The sequence below is a fragment of the Podarcis melisellensis genome, assembly GCF_964234715.1.
Source record: "Podarcis melisellensis genome assembly, chromosome: 6".
Classification (NCBI taxonomy): Eukaryota; Metazoa; Chordata; class Lepidosauria; order Squamata; family Lacertidae; genus Podarcis; species Podarcis melisellensis.
In genome coordinates this window covers 80,933,158-80,952,137 of record NC_138538.1, presented here as the reverse complement: position 1 = coordinate 80,952,137, position 18,980 = coordinate 80,933,158, and the positions used below count along the sequence as shown (strand labels likewise).

Genomic DNA, 18,980 nt, shown 5'->3' with positions numbered 1-18,980 from the left:
CTCTGATTTCCCCTCATTAGGTGCATAGACTCCAATTATTACTAATTTCTCTCCTTGAAATTGTATCTCAATTGCGACAAACCGTCCATGTTCATCTTTAAGGAGAAATTTTGGTGATAATTTCTCTTTTGCATAAATCACAACCCCTCTTTTTTTTACTTTGTCCTATGAAATGAATTCTTGGCCTAACTTTTTATTAATCAATAATTTCCTATGGAGTCTTGTTATATGTGTTTCTTGTAGACAAATTAGGTCCAAGTGTTCTTTTTTCAACATATGGAAAGTCTTCTTCCTTTTACTAGGGGAGTTCAAACCTCTAATGTTCCAAGTTAACATCTGCAGAGACATGTTGTTGTTGTTATGATGTTCCTCCAACTGCTCCTAAAAGTTGCTCTTGATTTGACGGCTGTGTCTCTTTCTCTAGTTGGTCCAGTCCCAAGGGGGCTCTTCCTAGATCAAGTGGTCCCAATCCTGGTGTTTCCGAATCTTTTGTTCTGGCCTCACTTTGTAATTCTTCTCCAAAGTCTCTCAGGAAACTCACTTTATCTTCCTCTGATCTTATCTTTATTTTCTTTCCTTTAAATGTAAACGAGAGGCATTGCGGAAATTCCCACCTGAACAAAATGCTGTTTCTTCTTAGCAGGTCCACTAAGTTTCCATAGTTGGCTCTAAGGTCGAGTAGGTGTTTCAGAATATCTTTAAAAATCTCAATTCTCACCCCTCTGATCTCGAGTGCTTTCTGATAGTGGAGACTCCGTATTTTATCTCTTTCTTCTTTTGACCTTAAGGCAATCAAACAGTCTCTCGCTCTATTTTTCCTTTTGACCCTTCCTAGTCGAAAAGCACTCACTATCTTAAATTCTTCTTTGTCTGGCTCCAGGTCCCAGCACTCCTCAAATTCCAATGTAAGAAGTTCTATTAAATCTCCTTCTTCTGTTTCTGGGACCGCCCTAATTCTCAAATTAGTCTGTTTCTCTTTAAGTTCAATCAGAGAGAATTACCTTATAATCATCCAATTTTTTATTTATTGGCGGTATCTTTTGTTCAACTGCCAATACCCTCTCTTTTGCTTCCTCTGCTGTCTTCTTTGTCTCCTTAGATTCCTGCAGCAATCTGTCAATAGCCTGGGTATTGGTATTTACATTTGTCCCCAAGTCATTTACTTTATGCCCCAAATCCTTAATAGTCGAGGTATTTAAGTCAATTTTAGCTGTCAAATTTTGTAGGGCAGATAAGATCTTGTGTAATGTTGCAGAGTCTGATCCTGTTCCTTTTGGTTCTTCCCTTTCTGTAACTTGTGGGGCAGGAAGTCCTGCTGATGATGTTCTTCTATGTAGATATTGTTGCTGTGCCTGTAGCTGCTGCTGTTGTTTAGCTTTGGCTCTTGTTGATACTTTTTCTGGAGGCTTTTCTTGCGACTTATCTGGTTGTTTTTCTTGATCCATTACTTTGCCTCTAGAAGTCAAGGTCACACACACAGTTCCCAAGCTTACTTCTTAACCATAAGCAATAACAGCTGCAGTGGAAAATCCCCAGCTATATCACAAAGTTCCTCTAGAGGAGCAAAATGCCAAGTTGTTTCATCAATGGTTGCTAAACAATAACTTCATAAGCTCCCCAGTTATCTTCCCAGTTGTTGCAGGAATAAAATAGTTATAAACTTGGAAGCACCTTTTAAATGTTGCCAGTCTTTCTCAGAATTCAACAGGAAAAGTTACAATGTCCATAGAACGGTGCGTTCACAGTAGCCTTCCAGTTGTTTAAAACAGACCAACAGACCAATATCAAGGATAGAGCGGTGGATTTTTTATCCCCCCTTTCTCTGTTTAGGGGGGTTTCTTTTGGTCTGACAGTGAAATTTAGCTCTGTTCAGAAGGAAAGTCAATGGTTCAAAGTTCCCTTGTCCCTTGCTTTAATTCTATTTACAAGATCGGCAAAGCGGACTTCCTGTTTGCACTTTGCCGATTTCAGGTCCAAATTCAAATTCAAGTTCAAAGTCCCGATCAAAGCGTCAAGTTCAAATTCAAAGTCCAATTTTAGTAAGTCTTATGCTTTGATCTTTTCCAAATTTCCAAATTCTTATTCACGGATAGCTGTTTTGATCCGACGTTTCACAGGAAAAAGGCCAGCGCTCTCCAGCAATTGCTGCGCAGCTTCCCTCCGCAGAAGTAGCGATCGACTCCAGCACAGCGCTGCACCCCCGCTCTGCTCCGGGGCTCTTTTCAGAGCTCCTTTGACAGTTCAGGGGGGCGCAAAAATGTGCCCACTGAGTCCCACAGCCCCAGGCTTCTCCCGCCTGCGGGTTTTTTAAGGGTCCTCCGCTTCGCTGTAGCGGTGGACCCGATTTCTGCGGAGCTTCTCCCTCCGTTTCAGAGGGAATCCGCCATTACCGATGGCGCCGCCTCCGGAAGTCCTCCGTTTGTTCCAACATTCTGAGACTGGACGAAAGATGTCATAAGAGAGGATACTGTCCTAACTGTGAGAATTGCTGGTCTCCAACCCCCATCAAGGGTATAGGCTCCTATCTACCCAGCTGTAACCATAATCACATGGTTCAGAGCCCCTATGTTCTGATTCGATACATTATATCCTCTGCCATTGGCCCTTAAACTGAGTCATAATCATAGCTGTCAACCATCCTTTATTTGGCAGGAAAGTCCTTTATTCCAGCGCCGTGTCCCACTACTGTCCCTTATTGATGATGTCCCTTAAATTTCCCGGGTTTCAAAGGAAGCAGTTCCTCTCCCTCCCTCCCTGCCGGCCAGGGAGGAGGTAGGGTCCAACTGTGTTGCTTGGCTGCGTTGCTCACCCAATAAGGAGTCTAAGAACGATGCCTTGTGCCAATCAAATCGGCCGCATTGCCTGCGGACTCGCCTTTGCTCAGCGCTTCCCAGCAGAGAGGTGACAGTGGTTTTCCTTGCTGCATCCCCTTTGCTGGGTTGCTGCGCTGTGGCAACCATTGCTTGAGGCTTCGTTTGGCTGCTGGCTGGGCTTTCTGACTTTGTCTCGGAGGGGCTCAGAACATACCTGTGCTTGGAAAATCCCTTATTTTGGCTGCTGATCCCTTATTTTTGAGGCTGCTGGTCCCTTGTTTTCAAATCTGTAAGGTGACAGCTATGGTCATAATTCACAGCTTGGAAGTTTAGGCAGCCAATCACGTTGGGAGTGGGAGTGGCCCAGGCCTTCAGAAATGTACATAAGCAGTTCCTTTGCCCCTGTTGTCCAGTTCCGTTAGTTCAATAAAGGTTCCTGTTGTTATCAATGTGTCTTGCCTCGTGGGAAGCCATCTACACTACACTTTTGTAAATGAGTGCAGGAAGATAGGTCCCTGAAAATGGCAGCTGTATTGGGTCATTTAAGGGTAAGTCAAGGTGCATATGGCAACTCCTCTTCCCTGCTCCCTGGAACACAAAAAGCACTGAAATCTACAAGCTTTACAGGCACGCAGGAAACTGCTTTATGTAGAGTCAGACCACTGGTCCACTTAGCTCAATTTTATCTGTGTCCAGGATCCTGTGGCCCTCCAGATGTTGTTGGACTACATCTCCCATCATCCCCGGCCAGCAAGGTTGATGGTCAGAGATGATGGGAAGTGCAACAACATCTGGGGGCCACATGTTGCCCATCCCTGCTCCATATGGACTGGTAGAGGCTCTCCAGGAGTTCAGGCAGGGGTTTGTCCTAGCCTCTACCTGGAGATGCCAGGGATTAAACATGGCACTTTGCGCATAGAAAACCTGTCTTTGATCCCTGCTAGTATATTACCATATTGAAATTCTCCTATACAATTCAAGTCAATGCACAGTCTGAGAGGCAGTTTCCATGCTCTATTGCTGCCTTTCCCCATCTGAGGCTGACTGGAAAGAGGCATGTCTTAATACTGGGATACCATTCTATCATGCAATATTTCCCAGTGCAAAGGCAAAATTGCCAGGCTTCAGAGGAGGGCACACGGAAAACAGGGACTCCCATGGGGGGATAGTTCTCCTTGTTAGGACTTTAAAAATAAATTTCTTTGGCTGTAACAGTAAAGCACGCCTCCATTTTTAACTCAGAAATAAAATACAGTGGTACCTCGGGTTAAGTACTTTTAATTCGTTCCGAAGGTCCATTCTTATCCTGAAACTGTTCTTAACCTGAAGCACCACTTTAGCCAATGGGGCCTCCCACTGCTGCCGCGCTGCCGGAGCACGATTTCTGTTCTCTTCCTGAAGCAAAGTTCTTAACCTGAAGCACTATTTCTGGGTTAGCGGAGTCTGTAACCTGAAGCGTATGTAACCCGAGGTACCACTGTATCTGCCTTGGCAATCAGATATTTTGTAATCTCTTCCCAGCTTCTTCCACTTCCTTTTTTACATTTATGTTTGGCACACAGAAGGAAGATCAGGAAGCCAGTATACATAAACAGCATCTCCACCCCCATCATTCTGCTTGGACACTGAGGTCCAGCTCTGAGGGCCTTCTGGCAGTTCCCTCACTGTGAGATGTGAGGTTACAGGGAACCAGGGAGAGGGCCTTCTCAGTAGTGGCACCCACCCTGTGGAATGCTCTCCCATCAGATGTCAAGGAAATAAACAACTTTCCAACTTTTAGAAGACATCTGAAGACATCCTTGTTTAGGGACGTTTTTAAGGATTGATGCTTTTATTTTGTTTTTAGATATCTTGTAAGCTGCCCAGTAGGGACGTGGGTGGCACTGTGGGTAAAACCTCAGTGCCTAGGACTTGCTGATTGTAAGGTCGGTGGTTCGAATCCCTGCGGCGGGGTGAGCTCCCATCGTTTGGTCCCAGCTCCTGCCCACCTAGCAGTTCGAAAGCACCCTTAAGTGTAAGTAGATATATAGGTACCGCTTTATAGCGGGAAGGTAAACGGCGTTTCCATGTGCTGCGCTGGTGCAGGCTCGCCAGAGCAGCTTCGTCACGCTGGCCATGTGACCCAGAAGTGTCTCCGGACAGTGCTGGCTCCCGGCCTCTTAAGTGAGATGGGCGCACAACCCTAGAGTTGGACATGACTGGCCCGTACGGACAGGGGTACCTTTACCTTTAAGCTGCCCAGAGTGCAGACAGATCAGCAGGGTATAAATAATAAATTATTATCATCATCATCATCATCATACTCATCTGCAATGCCAGGTCTTACCTACACATGTCGGTGGTTGTGACCACTCTTTATTTTGACATATTACATTAGGCGATCCAGAGATTTCAAAACCTTCACGGCACTGATAATGCACCTCGTGGTCAGGCAGATAGACCTCTGCTGTCCCCGCCACAATGTCAGCACTGGCAACTGCAGGGGGCTCTCCGCAGGTTGCATCTAAATGGGGAGAGGAAACCAACAAATAAGCGTTTCCTCCACAAATTCTGCTTTCTGCATAATAGATACCCATCATTCTTTTTAAAAAAAGAATACCAGAACCTAATGTGAACAAACACAAAGAGTGCAAGAGCTTAATGCAAGCAAACCTTGCTTACAGACAGGGTTGCCAACTTCTCAAAAACATTGCAGGGGCCCTATGCAACGCTTTCAAACTGCTAGGTTGGCAGGAGCAGGGACCGAGCAACGGGAGCTCACCCTGTTGCAGGGATTCGAACCGCCAGCTTTCCGATTGGCAAGCCCTAGGCTCAGTGGTTTAACCCACAGCGCCACCCGCTCCCCGTGCAAGGGAAAGAAGTCACCCCCAAATGTCTCAGCCCCTAGGAGTTGGTGCCTATGTTTACAGATCATGGTTAAGGGGGACCAAGCTTAACTGCAATCCTGCTGTCCAATGCCTAACTAAAGCCAAACATTGGTTTAACTACTGTAGCCTTTTTAGACATTACCAACTGGTGGGGTCTGCGTTGCTCCCGGACACCGAGGTTTGGTTCAGAGAAAGAGTTTATTCTGCTCTCCGGATAGCAGAAGGCACTTGCGTGGTCAGTCCACAGCAAGTCCAAAGAAATGAGAAATTTCATGCAGTATATATATCCTCCAGGCACCCTCTCCCCCCTTCCCCAGGAATTCAAGCACGTCAGCTTATACACGTAAGTTGACATCCATGACCATAAACAGTTATTCCTGTTCCGGCACTCTTGACCATAAAAGGTTGTTCCTGTTCCTATACTTTTATCTTGGGGCAGGAGGTCACCAACTCCTGGTGCCGTTCCCAGGTCTCTTGTCAGACTTGACAAGGTCTGTGTGCGTCTTTGTGGTCTTTGTGGTCAGGATGTAAGATAAGACCCAGACGTGCCATCCCTGCTCTACTGGAACTGGCAAGGCCACTCATTACCATCACGGACTGATAAGGGAGAGGGCTTTGAGCACTTGTTTATACAAGTCCCTAAAACAGTTGGATAGCACCTTGTACACCTCATTCCAGCAACTGCTGCAGCCAAGCTGGTGCCAAATGTATTGCTCTGCTTTCCTTCGAACCACATCAGTGAAGCCGAAAGGGGGGTCTTCTTGTCTGGGCAGCCCAGGAAAAATGAGAAGCGGGAAGAACTGAAATTGACAGATGCATCCATACCTCAGACAGATAGTTATTTTAACCCAAGGTCATTTTGTTTAAGTATCTCTAAGATACTTGATTTGTTTTGCTATAATATAGGCATAGTTGAGCTCTATGTTGCATAGATTTCAGTGGGAAGAATAACTACGTTCTCAAACTCGGCTGGATGTTGCCACTACCCTTTAATTGAATTGTATTAGGCAATATTATTTCTTCAGGGCAGAATTTTAATTTGACAAAGGAATTTTGTCAATTTATGATGGCAGCAGAACCTGGGATTCAGCACTAAATTCCTAAATATAACCATCAGAAAAAATGTTTGATATTATATTGTGGTTTTAATATTTTGTTGGGAGCTGCCTAGAGTAGCTAGGGAAACCAAGCCAGATGGGCAGGGTATAAACAAGAAAATTATTATTATTATTATTCTGCCTGGGTATGCAAAGAAGAGTGGGATATACAGTCAATCAATCAATCAATCAGCTTACATGATATATTTTGCTTCATCAGCTGTGTAGGGGACAACAGGGGAAAAGTGTAAGACAATTGGTTGCTCCTTATGGCATCAGCTGCCATTCGTGTTACATCTAATTCCTGCCATTCTATTCCAGCGGCTCCCAAACTTCTTGGAGAGAAATTTATCATGGAGCACTATCTCCACCCTTATACCAAAGACACATATTTATTTATTTTCCTTTCCAATCTCTTCACGGAGCACTTGGAGATGCTTTGTGGAGCACCGATTGCTCCATGCAGCACAGTTTGGGAACCACTGATCTATTGAATAAGCATCTTTATTACCTCACGAGTGCATTACTATTTCACAAAAAAAGGCAAAGGACCCCTGGATGGTTAAGTCCAGTCAAAGGCGACTATGGAGTTGCGGCGCTCATTTTGCTTTCAGGCCAAGGGAGCCGGTGTTTGTCCACAGACAGCTTTCCGGGTCATGTGGCCAGCATGTCTAAACCGCTTCTGGCACAATGGAACACTGTGACGGAAACCAGAGCACACAGAAAAGCCGTTTACCTTCCCGCCGCAGCAGTACCTATTTATCTACTTGCACTGGTGTGCTTTTGAACTGCTAGGTTGGCAGGAGCTGGGCAGAGCAACGGGAGCTTACCTCATTGCGGCAAGCCCAAGAGGCTCAGTGGTTTAGACCACAGCAGCACCCACATCCCTGGTTTGAGTCCCCATTATTAAATAAGAAGAACATAAGAAGAGCCTGGTGGGTCAGGTCAATGGCCCTTCTAGGCCAGCGTTCTGTCCTCAAGTGGGCAGCCAAATGTCTGTTGGAGACCCGCAAGCCTGATCTGAGCATAAGAGCAGTCTCCCTTCCTGTGATTTGTAGCAACTGGTATATGCAAAGCAGAGGCATCAATGGCCCTCTCCATGAATTTCTCCAGTCCTCTTTTCAAGCCATCTAACCTGGTGGCTATCACTGTCTTCCGTATGAATAGGTTCCAAAGTTTAACTGTGTCCTTAGAATAATTTGAGAGAGGAATTGCCATTTTTAGGCCACATTGTCATTTATATTTTCTAGTTTCTTTTCTTTCTTTTAAAAAAAGTTATGCTTCTTTAGTTTATAAATCACACACCACTACCCTCAGGAGCTGTGATGGAGAGTAACTAGAAGTGTGTAATAAAGCAAAAACACATATAGAACAATGGCAACTGACACCACACTGGTGCCAGTAGGTCACAGGCTTTTGAATTTATTGAATATCCTTCAATAGAACAGAAAAAGCAAAGAGTTAGAGAAATTTCCTTTACCTATGCATGTTGGTGTATCTGTCCAATGCCCGTTGACACATTGTACATCTTGATTTCCTTGCATATTGTAGTGACTTTGGCACATATACCATACTTTTGCCCCTGGCATATATTCCATCTGTCTAGTGCCCAGAAAGTCTGCATTTTCAACAGGAGGTGGAGGACCACATCTTCTCTTGACAGCTATGGTGATGCATTGAAACAGAAAAAGAATCTATTACATAGCACCTATTGGGATTACACATATACGGCTGTTTGTGAGTCAGGAGACGGAAGCAAAGAAGGAACTGCTCCCCACCACTATCACTTGCAACCATGTTAACACCACCATCTTGCCAAGGAACCTCCATATCTAGAACTGGTGCTCACAAGTTACAATTGTCAAGGTTTCAATGATAGAGTTCCCAGCAAAATTCCAAAGAGAACCCCTGGGGAAAGTCATGTTTGTGCCATGGACCCACTTCTTCCTGGGTTGATAAGGGAGGTACAGTATGATGGGACACGCTGCTTGGGGTGACAGCTCAGATGCAGATACAATAAAAAGGTATCCAATAGCATCAGGAAGGCTGCACTAGAAGGATCTGAGATATTGATCAGAAGCTCTCTTTCCTCCAAGCATAGGAGTGGTCAAACACCTCTCTGATTTGTCTGAGAACATTCTGCATCTCATAACATTCACATAACTAGGAAGTTGTCTTATACTGAGACAGAGGCCTCATCCAGACTTCCCTTTGTGCCACATTTCTAGGTACAGGTTCACACTTTAAAAGCTCTGTGCCAGAGCTTTTTGCCCTGGCTCCTTCCTCACAAAAACTTATTACCACTGAATCAGAGCAAACAGCAATCTGTAGAATCACTCAGATATGGAGCTTTAAAACTTGGAGCTGTATCTAGAAAAACGAAATGTATATATATAACTGTGGATGTGCCCAGATTATTGCCCAGTCTAGCACACTACTGTCAATGCTCCTGCAGCCAATCGGAAGCCGCTTCTTGATTCCCGAACCGTTTCAGGAGTTGAACAGACCCCCCAGGATGGATTAAGTTTGGGAACCAAGGTTCCACTGTATACTGAATCCCAGAAATGTCAGGAGTGGATCACATTTTCATGAGACTTTGCATCTTCTTGGAGGATATTCAAGGATCCTACAGAATGACAAATGCAGCAGTGCCCACCATTATAAACTTTCAAGGTGATGCTGTAGGAAAGCACTGGGTGTATTCTGGAGACTGCTATCAATTCTCATAGAGCGAACAGTAAGGACTATCAAACATGCCTGACCAATGAGCCTTGGTGAACTGAACATGTTCCAGATTGAACTGCAAAGCTCTGGAGCAGATTTGCAGCATTCTTTAGATTCTGAGTCAATGTGGAAGTGCTTCCTCCCAGAGGCAAAGAGCTGGAAAAGGGATTGTGGGTTAAACCACAGAGCCTAGGACTTGCTGATCAGAAGGTTGGCAGTTCAAATCCCCGCGACGGGGTGAGCTCCCGTTGCTCGGTCCCTGCTTCTACCAACCTAGCAGTTCGAAAGCACGTCAAAGTGCAAATAGATAAATAGGTATCACTCCAGCGGGAAGGTAAACAGCTTTTCCGTGAGCTGCTCTGGTTCGCCAGAAGCGGCTTAGTCATGCTGGCCACATGACCTGGAAGCTGTAGGCTGGCTCCCTTGGCCAATAAAGCGAGATGAGCGCTGCAACCCCAGAGTCGGTCACGACTGGATCTAATAGTCAGGGGTCCCTTCCTGGCAGTTTCCCACTTGACTCACACTTTCTAAGCATGGGTCCAAAGAGTTTCCCCCTTGCCCCACTCCTTTCCAAGGGAAAAACCACTCTTTAGTGATAGATCAGAACAAATGGCAATCTGGGGGAAATCCAGAATCCTGTTAGCTCCAATTGAGCACTAAAGAGTGGTTTCTTTCTGGGGGGTGACAGAAAGAGTGGAACAATGGGAGATGTGGATAAGCCAGTCTGTATATACATGTGTATATAAGTACATACTGATGCAGACCACTAAAAATAAGCAACAATAATGTCCCTCCACCCTTCAATATTTGTGCTAAGACATGCAGATTCCACTTACTGCTGCACTGTGGTAGAGGTGACCATCCATTCCTTGTGCATTCTGCTATATTTTGTCCATCAGCTGGATGAAATCCACTGTCACAATGAATTTGAATTAGATCCTCACCATGATATATATTCCTTCGAGGTCTAAAAGTGCCATGAGCCACTTTTGGAGGGTTACATGTAATTTCTATTTACAAAAACAATGAAGTAAACATGTGACATGGAAACAGAAAAACAAGTGGCAAAACCACTTAGATTAGAGGCGCTGCTTTCTCTTTGTCTATGAAGGGTTGTTGCTGTTGTTGTTTTAAGCCAATCTATTTACCCAGTAGTATCAGGGCAAAAAGGACAAATCCTACTGTAAGGGGCTCAGGAGCAGAGGCACAGGGGAGAGAGGAAATGGAGAGCGAAGGGGAAGAATCTGAGGGCAGCATAGGGGAGTATGACAGTGGCCCGAGAGATTCCATGAGCTTCTCCAGCGAATCAGAAGATTCCCAGAGGGGGGCGCCGATGGCCAGGGCAAGGGGGGTCCCAGGGGGGACGCACCAGAAGCAAGGGGCCAGCGGGGACTCCCAAAGCAGCAGCTAGAGATCAGGACCAGCTTCCCCACCAGAGCGTAGTGTATCAGGGCCAGCGTCTCCTCCAGCAGGGAGAGAAGATGAGCCAGGGCTGACCACGCTACATTCGGAGAGTGAGGGGACGGAGGGGAAGTCAGGTCCAGCTAGCCTCCCCGAAGGGGGAAGCAGTGACAGGAACAGTGTAACGGTCAGGAGGAAGGTTGCCGGCTGGGCGCGCGCACCAAGTTCAAATGTACAGACGCGCGGGACAGCAGGAAACCCGGATTGGGAACCAGGTCCTAAAGCCCGCCGGAGGCAGGGGGAAGACTCAGGGGACTCAGCGTCAGAAGAGTCTAGAAAGAGCAAGACCCCAGCGGACAGGCGGACCCAGAGGAGGAAAGAGCAAAGGAGGAGGTGGAGCAAGGCTAGAGTCTTAAACTGGTGTCTGGGGGGAGGAGATTCAGACGGAGCTTCAGCGGTCTAGAGTTTGAGACGTAGAGCTGCACGCTGCGGCTTTGAAATCGAAACTGAACTTCAATAAAGACTTTTATAAACAGTAACGAACTGGCGTTGGTCCTTCGTGAGCTGGGACCTCGGGCAGCTCTGACACCTACAATCTAAATTTCAATAGGGGCACAGGATGGAAAGAAGAAAGGCAAAGATAGCAATGACACAAGGAAGAATTGGAATGGGAGAGAAAAGTGTCACTGGAGAGGAATATGAGAAAATGCTCCTATTATGTGGTTATTGTTTCAACGAGGGATGAGGGGTGTGGAGCTCAGACAAAGGTTTCACTGAAGACATGAGTTCTGAAGAAGTTGGAAAGAGAAACCGCTGGTCATCATGCATGCTGATTTTAATTTCAGAGGTCGAGTTATGGAGCCCACATAACCATTGCAGGGCAACAGAACAGAGCATTTTCAGAAGCAGGAAAAAAAGATTTAGAAGAACAAACTAAGGGAAAACAGCCCAATGAGAACTTGGTGTATTCTTTAACCAGTGATTATTGAGATTCTTCAAGCAGTATATAAATTTTGTTATTTTCAAAATAATGCCATATTGAATTACCTTCACATTCAGGATACACAATTGCTTCTCCATTGCATCGGATTACAAAAGCAGACGGGGAATGATTTGCTGCAGGATTATGCCCTGGTTTACAGGCAAGCTCAAGAGAAGTACCACGTTGTACATATAAGTTTTGAAAACGATGCTCATCCGATTGCCCGACCACTTCAAGTTTCTTGCTTTCCATTTCAGCCAGTGAGATTGCACAGGGCTCTGTGATGAGAATGAAAATCGATTCTGTTCATGAAGGCAACCAGAGTATGTATTTGCCATATTGGACAACTTAAACAAAAAGGAAGATTTTATATACATCAGTCATGCGAACACAAGTCAATTTTTTTGACATACCATTGCATTTGGAAAAAGCAACAAATTCTCTCTCTCTCTCTCTCTCTCTCTCTCTCTCTCTCTCTCTCTCTCTCTCAGCAAACAGCATTTCCAGAATAATCATTAAAGTCATGTGAGAACCTGTGGCCTGCAGGCAGAATATGGTCTGTCAGGCTATTGCAAGTAGTCTACCAGGCCTGGCCAAGTAAAACTCCTCTTCTGCTTTGAAGTATCATTGCTAAGAAGTCTTACTGGTCAGGAAACAGCACTAAGACCTCCTATCACTGGTACTACAGCACCACTTAAGTGGTTTAGTAATGGCATTATTTTCCAAAGGGTGAACTCGTTTTTGGCATTCATATAGTGCAAGGATGGGGAAGCTGTGGCCCTCCAGATATTGTTGGACTACAACTCCCATCATCCTTGACCGTGTTGACTAGAGATGATGGGAGCTGGAGTCAAACAACATCTGGAAGGCCACAGTTTCTCCCAATCACAGACACTGTGCTTGTTAAGTTTCCAAAGTACTTCAAATAGATGATGATGATGATGATGGTGATGATTTATTTATACCCCACCCATCTGTCTGGGTTCCCTCAGTCACTCTGGGCGGCTCCCAACAGAAAATTAAAAACACGATAAAACATCAGATATTAAAAAGTTCCCTAAACAGGGCTGCCTTCAGATGTCTTCTAGAAGTCAGATAGTTGTTTATTTCCTTGAATCTGATGGGAAGGCGGTCCACAGGGTAGGCACCACTACCAAGAAGGCCCTCTGCCTGGTTCCCTGTAACTGCGCTTCTCACAGTGAGGGAACCACCAGAAGGCCCTCAGAGCTGGACCTCAGTGTCCGGGCTAAACTATGGGGGTGGAGACGCTCTTTCAGGTATACTGGGCCGAGGCTGTTTAGGACTTTAAAGGTCAACACCAACACTTTGAATTCTGCTTGGAAACGTTATTCCAGCAACTAATTTTCATAGTATTAGTATCAGTATTAATTTTCATAGTATTAGTACCTATGCTTTCAAGTACATATGCTTTCAAGATATGAACTAGGATTGTCCCTCTCCATATCTCACATGCTTCATGGTGATGCTTTACTAAGGAGAAACAATTATGTGAACCTTTCCCAAATATATCACATATAGACAAAATTAATGAAGCAACCCTATATGCATGCCAGAAGATGGAATTTCTATCAAAACAGAGGGGGGAAAGTTCTTACCTAGACAAATGGGCACTTTTGTCCAGTTCCCATTGTTACAAAAAGTTCTGTTTTCTCCTTCCATGGCATAATATTTTTGGCATTTGAATTCTACTGAAGAACCAGATGCATATTGCTTCTGTGATAAGGTGATAATGTCTCCATTCTCAATAGTGGGTGTGTGGCTACAGTTTTTCCCCATTTCTGGTAAATAATAAATTGATAAGAACAGTGACTTAGTACAGTTACCAAAGGTCAAAAATAAAGGACTTTGAAATCCCTTTATTCAAATCAGGCATGTTGAGATGGAGTATTTCTCTCTCTCTTGAGATACAGTGGTACCTCTGGTTATGAACTTAATTCGTTCTGCAGGTTCGTTCTTAACCTGAAACCATTCTTAACCTGAGGTACCACTTTAGCTAATGGGGCCTACCACTGCCACCGCGTGCCACTGTGCAATTTCTGTTCTCATCCTGAGGTAAAGTTCTTAACCCGAGGTACTACTTCCGGGTTAGCGGAGTCTGTAACCCAAGTGTTTGTAACCCAAGGTGTTTGTAACCTGAGGTACCACTGTATTTGAAACAGAGGAAAAGCCAGTTCCAACTCAGATACAATAACATGGCATCTAAATAATGCAACCAAGGTAATCACCTCCTGGCTGCAAATTGATTCCCTCAGAATAGGAAGCTTTGAAGGAAGAATTTCAAGATGTGGTTTTGCCCTTTGTCTTCTCCACCCTATGGTGTGAAAAGACTAGTGGCAACACCTTGCGCAGTGCCCTGACTCTGGCTGAGTTCTTGCAGACAGCACTGCTGCTTGTCTTCCTTACTCTGGGGTGGAGAAGACGAGTGGTGATATCTTGTGGAAACCTCTGGCTCTCGCTACGTTTGCAAGAGGGGGGCACTTTGACAGCAGCGGAAGTTAGGGGTGGAGTGCAGTGGGGGGTCAGGGGACTGCACATTCCCTTTTCACCTCAGGTGGCGAAACTGGACACACCACCTCTGGCCCCAGATGAACATGGTTCTTGTGTGCAAGTGCCGTATGAATAAAAACTAGATTTCTAGCAGAATCCAGCTATGGTCCACTGGACAGAGAACAAGCACTGGGGCCCTGCAGCAACTCAGATAATTTGGAGACTCTCTGAACCAATGAGAAAGACAGCACTGGAAGCGTTCACTTTTGAACTGGAAAGCAAGGTAGTTATAGACCATTTGAACATTTAAATAACCACGGAGGAATTTTTCAATATGAATAGCATGTTTACCAGAGATACACAATGGTAAATCCAAGTGCCCATCGATACACTTCCTGACTGAAGGAGCTGTGATGACATGTCCTTCCTTGCACAGGAACTGCAGGAACTGGTTATGCTGAATCACCTGGGACCGTCTTCGCTTCCCAGGCAGGAGCAGGTCTTTTGCGTCTAGCTGTTGTTTTGTGATACCGCAAGGTGCTAAAAGAAAGAAAGGGAGGGGAGGCGGGGATTATCACTGGGACTCATTTTTCTGTGTGTCCTATTCCATTTGCCCTCTTTGTGCTGCAAGGTTACCTCATATCTGTCTTTATGTGTTCAAAACAGGAGGATGTAAACACATGAGGAAACACAAAAGGGACAAACTCATTTGCTGCACCCACTCAGTCATTCATTGTGGTTTCTGTCAACTTCCATTTACCGTATTTTTTGCACCATAACACTCACTTTTTTCCTCCTAAAAAGCAAGGGGAAATGTCTGTGTGTGTTATGGAGGGAATGCCTACGGGTGGCATGCCTACAGATTTTCCTCCTCTAAAAACTATGTGTGTGTTATGGTCGGGTGTGTGTTCTAGAGCGAAAAATACGGTAAGTCCTGAAAAACCCCATTAAGATCAACATGGGAGTAAAAATAGTCTCTAACCTGCCACCCACTGAAATGTATGGGGATGTATTCAATAGCACCACCCTATAGAAGTAACTCCCATTCAGTGCAATGGGCTTAATCCTTGGGATGGAGTATAGGAGTACAGCCTGTATGTCATTGGTTTGTGACCCTTCTTTTCTTTTTTCCCCTCACATTCTTGAGAAAAGGAACAAGAGCTCCAAGATGCAAACTGGCCCAAAGTGACACCTTGATTCCATGTTGGAGGTAGGATGTGAATTCAGATCCGGTCCAACTCTCAAACAATATGGCAACTCTGGCTATCGATTTTTGCACTAAATAACTATGATACAGAATGTGAATTCTCTAGTTTCCTCAAATTACAGCATTCTGCCCAATTATGCAAATCTGTTGATCCATATTAGCAGAATTAAAGTAGCCATACAGTGTAAAGAAGAGGGATCTGTGATCCCTCAAATATTATTGAATTATACCTCATATCATGAAGGGAGTTGCTGTCCAACAACAATCCAGAAGGCCAGCAGTTCCCAATTCTTGACAGAGTGTTTAAGTCCTCAAACATGGGGAAAGCAATGTTGCATGCAGCTGAGTTTCCAGAGGCTATGTTGGACACCCCACATTTTGATTTAGAGTTTGCAATATTGAAAGTCAAGATGCCTCCTTACCCAAACACCTGGGTGCAGGTGTCCACTTTTGCCCACGACACGTTATCCATTCAGTGCCTTCCAAGACATATCCAGGGCTGCACTTGTATTGTGTTCTGTCACCCTCCAGGTACCTGGCCTTCTCATCACTTATCATTTCCCCAAAATCAATGTCAGGTGGTTCTAGACAAACTGCAATTATATTTACCATCAATATCAACATTCTCACATTTTCCTGAAAGCACAGTAAATATCAGGGACCATGCTGTGGAGGACTGCACTGAGGAGGAATGGTGGGAGCCTCCTCCTGCCCCCCACCCCCTGATCCTGATCCAGATCCTGAATTTTCCCAGGAGCAGGAGCACAGTATAGATTGGGAACAGTGGTTTGCAGAGGGGCATAGTTCAGAAGGCAGAAGCTGGGATATACTGGATGGTGAAGACCTAGAAAAAAAACACTGGAAGGGAGAGGGTTAACAGATTCACAGTCTCTAGACAGCATTCCTCCACCGCCCTCCCAAAAGCTGGAAGGGCTCAGAAAGTCACAGAACAGAAAGCACAGAGGGGACAAGCTGAGATTACGAGACGTAGAAGTGACATAGGTTCATAGGGACAGAAGGGGGTGGGCTATTTAATTGGGAGCACCGCTATTACTAAGAGATGAGTTCTTAGTTCTCTTTCTGTGATTACTAAAGTTTCTAATTAGTAAGAAGAATCCTTTTCCTTTGTTCTGCTTATCTACAGCCACGGAGGAGGACGCCAATTCCCTGAAGACCGACAGTAAATAAATAAAGCTGTACTTTGAAACCAAACACAAGTCAAATATTTCCCTTTAAAAAAAAATGTAAGCTGATGCTTTCATTTTAATGTTATGTTAACGTTAGATTTTTTAAAAATATTTATCTGTTGCAGCCTTATAGTTTTTGAACTAACTATAACTGGTAAAACACATTTTGAATGTTGGAACTCTGAAAGACACATTAAAAATGTGTTAAATAAATGCATCTTAAATCCAATATTTTGGTAATCTTCAAGTACAAGCATTTATAAGGCTGAAATGCTCTACCATTTACAATATAATAATAATAATAATCATCTTTTATTATTTGTACCCTGCCCATCTGGCTGGGTTTCCCCAGCCACTCTGGGCGGCTTCCCACGAAGATTAAAAATACATTGAAATGTCACACATTAAAAACTTCCCTAAACAGGGCTGCCTTCAGATGTCTTCTAAATGTCAGATAGTTGTTTATTCCTTGGACATCTGATGCGAGGGCATTTACAAGTTGATATATTAATAAAATCATTACTGCTAAGTATACTGTTGAGCTTTTCATACATTAAAAAGTGTGGGCTCACCATTTTGGGAAGTACAGCATGTCCACAGAAGAAATGGAAGAACGGAGAACAGCCAGCTTTCCATAGCACTGCTTGTTGCTCCAGGCCACAGAATACTCACTTTCTACAACTAATTTTTCTAATGACTGTCCTTGCGAAAAAAAGTCACTGGTGGTTCATGGCTCTGTGCCATGAGATGAGGAAGGATTACTGGAATGGGGAACATGAACTTTTAAACCAACAAGCAGTGTTTGCAAAAGATTTGCATTGGCACAGCACTTGGTGTGATGATGGCAGATAGGCGGAAGAGCAACAAACCTTTCTTACCAAGTTGCAAACTTCTGAGAAAGCCCTTTTAGCGGTATAACAGCCATGAAATTAAAAGACGCCTGCTTGTTGAGAGAAAAGCAATGACAAACCTAGACAGCATCTTAAAAAGCAGAGACATCAACTTGCGAACAAAGGACCGTATACTTAAAGCTATGGTTTTCCCCGTCGTGATGTATGGAAGTGAGAGCTGGACCATAAAGAAGGCTGATCACTGAAGAATTGATGCTTTTGAATTATGGAGGAGACTCTTGAGAGTCCCATGGACTGCAAGAAGATTAAACCTACCAATTCTGAGGAAATCAGCCCTGAGTACTCACTGGAAGGACAGATCCTGAAGCTGAGGCTCCAATACTTTGGCCACCTCATGAGAAGAGAAGACTCCCTGGAAAAGACCCTGATGTTGGGAAAGATGGAGGGCACAAGGAGAAGGGGACGACAGAGGACGAGATGGTTGGACAGTGTTCTCACAGCTACCAGCATGAGTTTGACCAAACTGCGGGAGGCAGTGGAAGACAGGACTGCCTGGCGTGCTCTGGTCTATGGGGTCACGAAGAGTCGGACACAACTAAACAACAACAAAACAGCAATGTGCACTACTAGGCAGAGCCAGCTCAGCTCCACCAGTGTGCTTGCAAGGAGTGCTTGCAAAAGATTTGCATTGGCACAGCACGTGGTGTGGTGACGGCAGCTAGGCAGAACAGCAACAAACCTTTCTTACCAAGTTGCAAACTTCAGAGAAAGCCCTTTTAGCTGTCCTCTAACAGCAATGTGCACTACTAGGAAGGGCCAGCTCAGCCCCACCAGTGGCAGAGAAGCAGCACCAGCACTGAAGCCAATTTGGGGTGAGATTGCATCCATTTCGGGTGAGACCTCGCCTGAAATCGGCACGCTTTCACTTGAAATTGGCAGCAATGGAGGCACAAGGGCCAACTTATCCATTGGGGGGGTGGCACGCAAAACTACATGGCGCCCTTCTCCCTCCTGCCCGCCACGTGGCAGTAGCGGGACTGCTGAGGAAGCCCGCGTGGCAAGCGAGCCTTGAGCTGCCCAGCTCAGGGGGCGAGGAGGACGAGGAGGGGGAGAGGCACCAAGAACATCACTTGCACCACGGCGCCAAATATGCTTAAGATGGCCTGGCAGGCACCACTTCTCTGCCAGTGCCAGATGTTGCAGGGCACTGTGGAGGCAGTGGTGGCAATGGGTCGTTCTAAAGGAATTATAATATGGATAAGTAAAGGTTGCATTGAGCTTTATTCCATGAAAAAAGAAAGGGTTAATCTATCCCACTCACTTGAGTGGACTCAAAGCACAAA

General features: G+C 45.0%; 1 protein-coding gene and 1 long non-coding RNA gene across 5 annotated transcripts in view; both read right to left on the bottom strand.

Annotated features, from left to right (window-relative positions):
- Positions 1 to 17,635, bottom strand: part of LOC309371834 (complement factor H-related protein 1-like) — a 28,355-nt gene extending 10,720 nt beyond the window's left edge. Inside the window, exons 1-6 of one of the 4 annotated variants that reach the window (XM_081914898.1) lie at positions 17,359 to 17,635; positions 16,022 to 16,192; positions 14,744 to 14,932; positions 13,501 to 13,683; positions 11,950 to 12,162; positions 10,338 to 10,511 (exon numbers count right to left, since the gene is read on the bottom strand). In XM_081914898.1, the coding sequence (XP_081771024.1) occupies positions 10,338 to 10,511; positions 11,950 to 12,162; positions 13,501 to 13,683; positions 14,744 to 14,932; positions 16,022 to 16,192; positions 17,359 to 17,422 (994 nt within the window). In that variant the 5' untranslated portion in view covers positions 17,423 to 17,635. The remainder of the gene's footprint in view (positions 1 to 10,337; positions 10,512 to 11,949; positions 12,163 to 13,500; positions 13,684 to 14,743; positions 14,933 to 16,021; positions 16,193 to 17,358) is intronic. The other 3 variants (XM_081914896.1, XM_081914897.1, XM_081914899.1) reach the window with 3 other exon arrangements.
- LOC309371883 lies at positions 5,136 to 8,434 on the bottom strand. The gene is made up of 2 exons (XR_014169310.1): positions 8,258 to 8,434; positions 5,136 to 5,316 (listed from the first exon to the last, which is right to left on the bottom strand). It is a non-coding gene; the product is annotated as an uncharacterized lncRNA (long non-coding RNA).
- Positions 17,636 to 18,980: the final 1,345 nt, after the last annotated feature.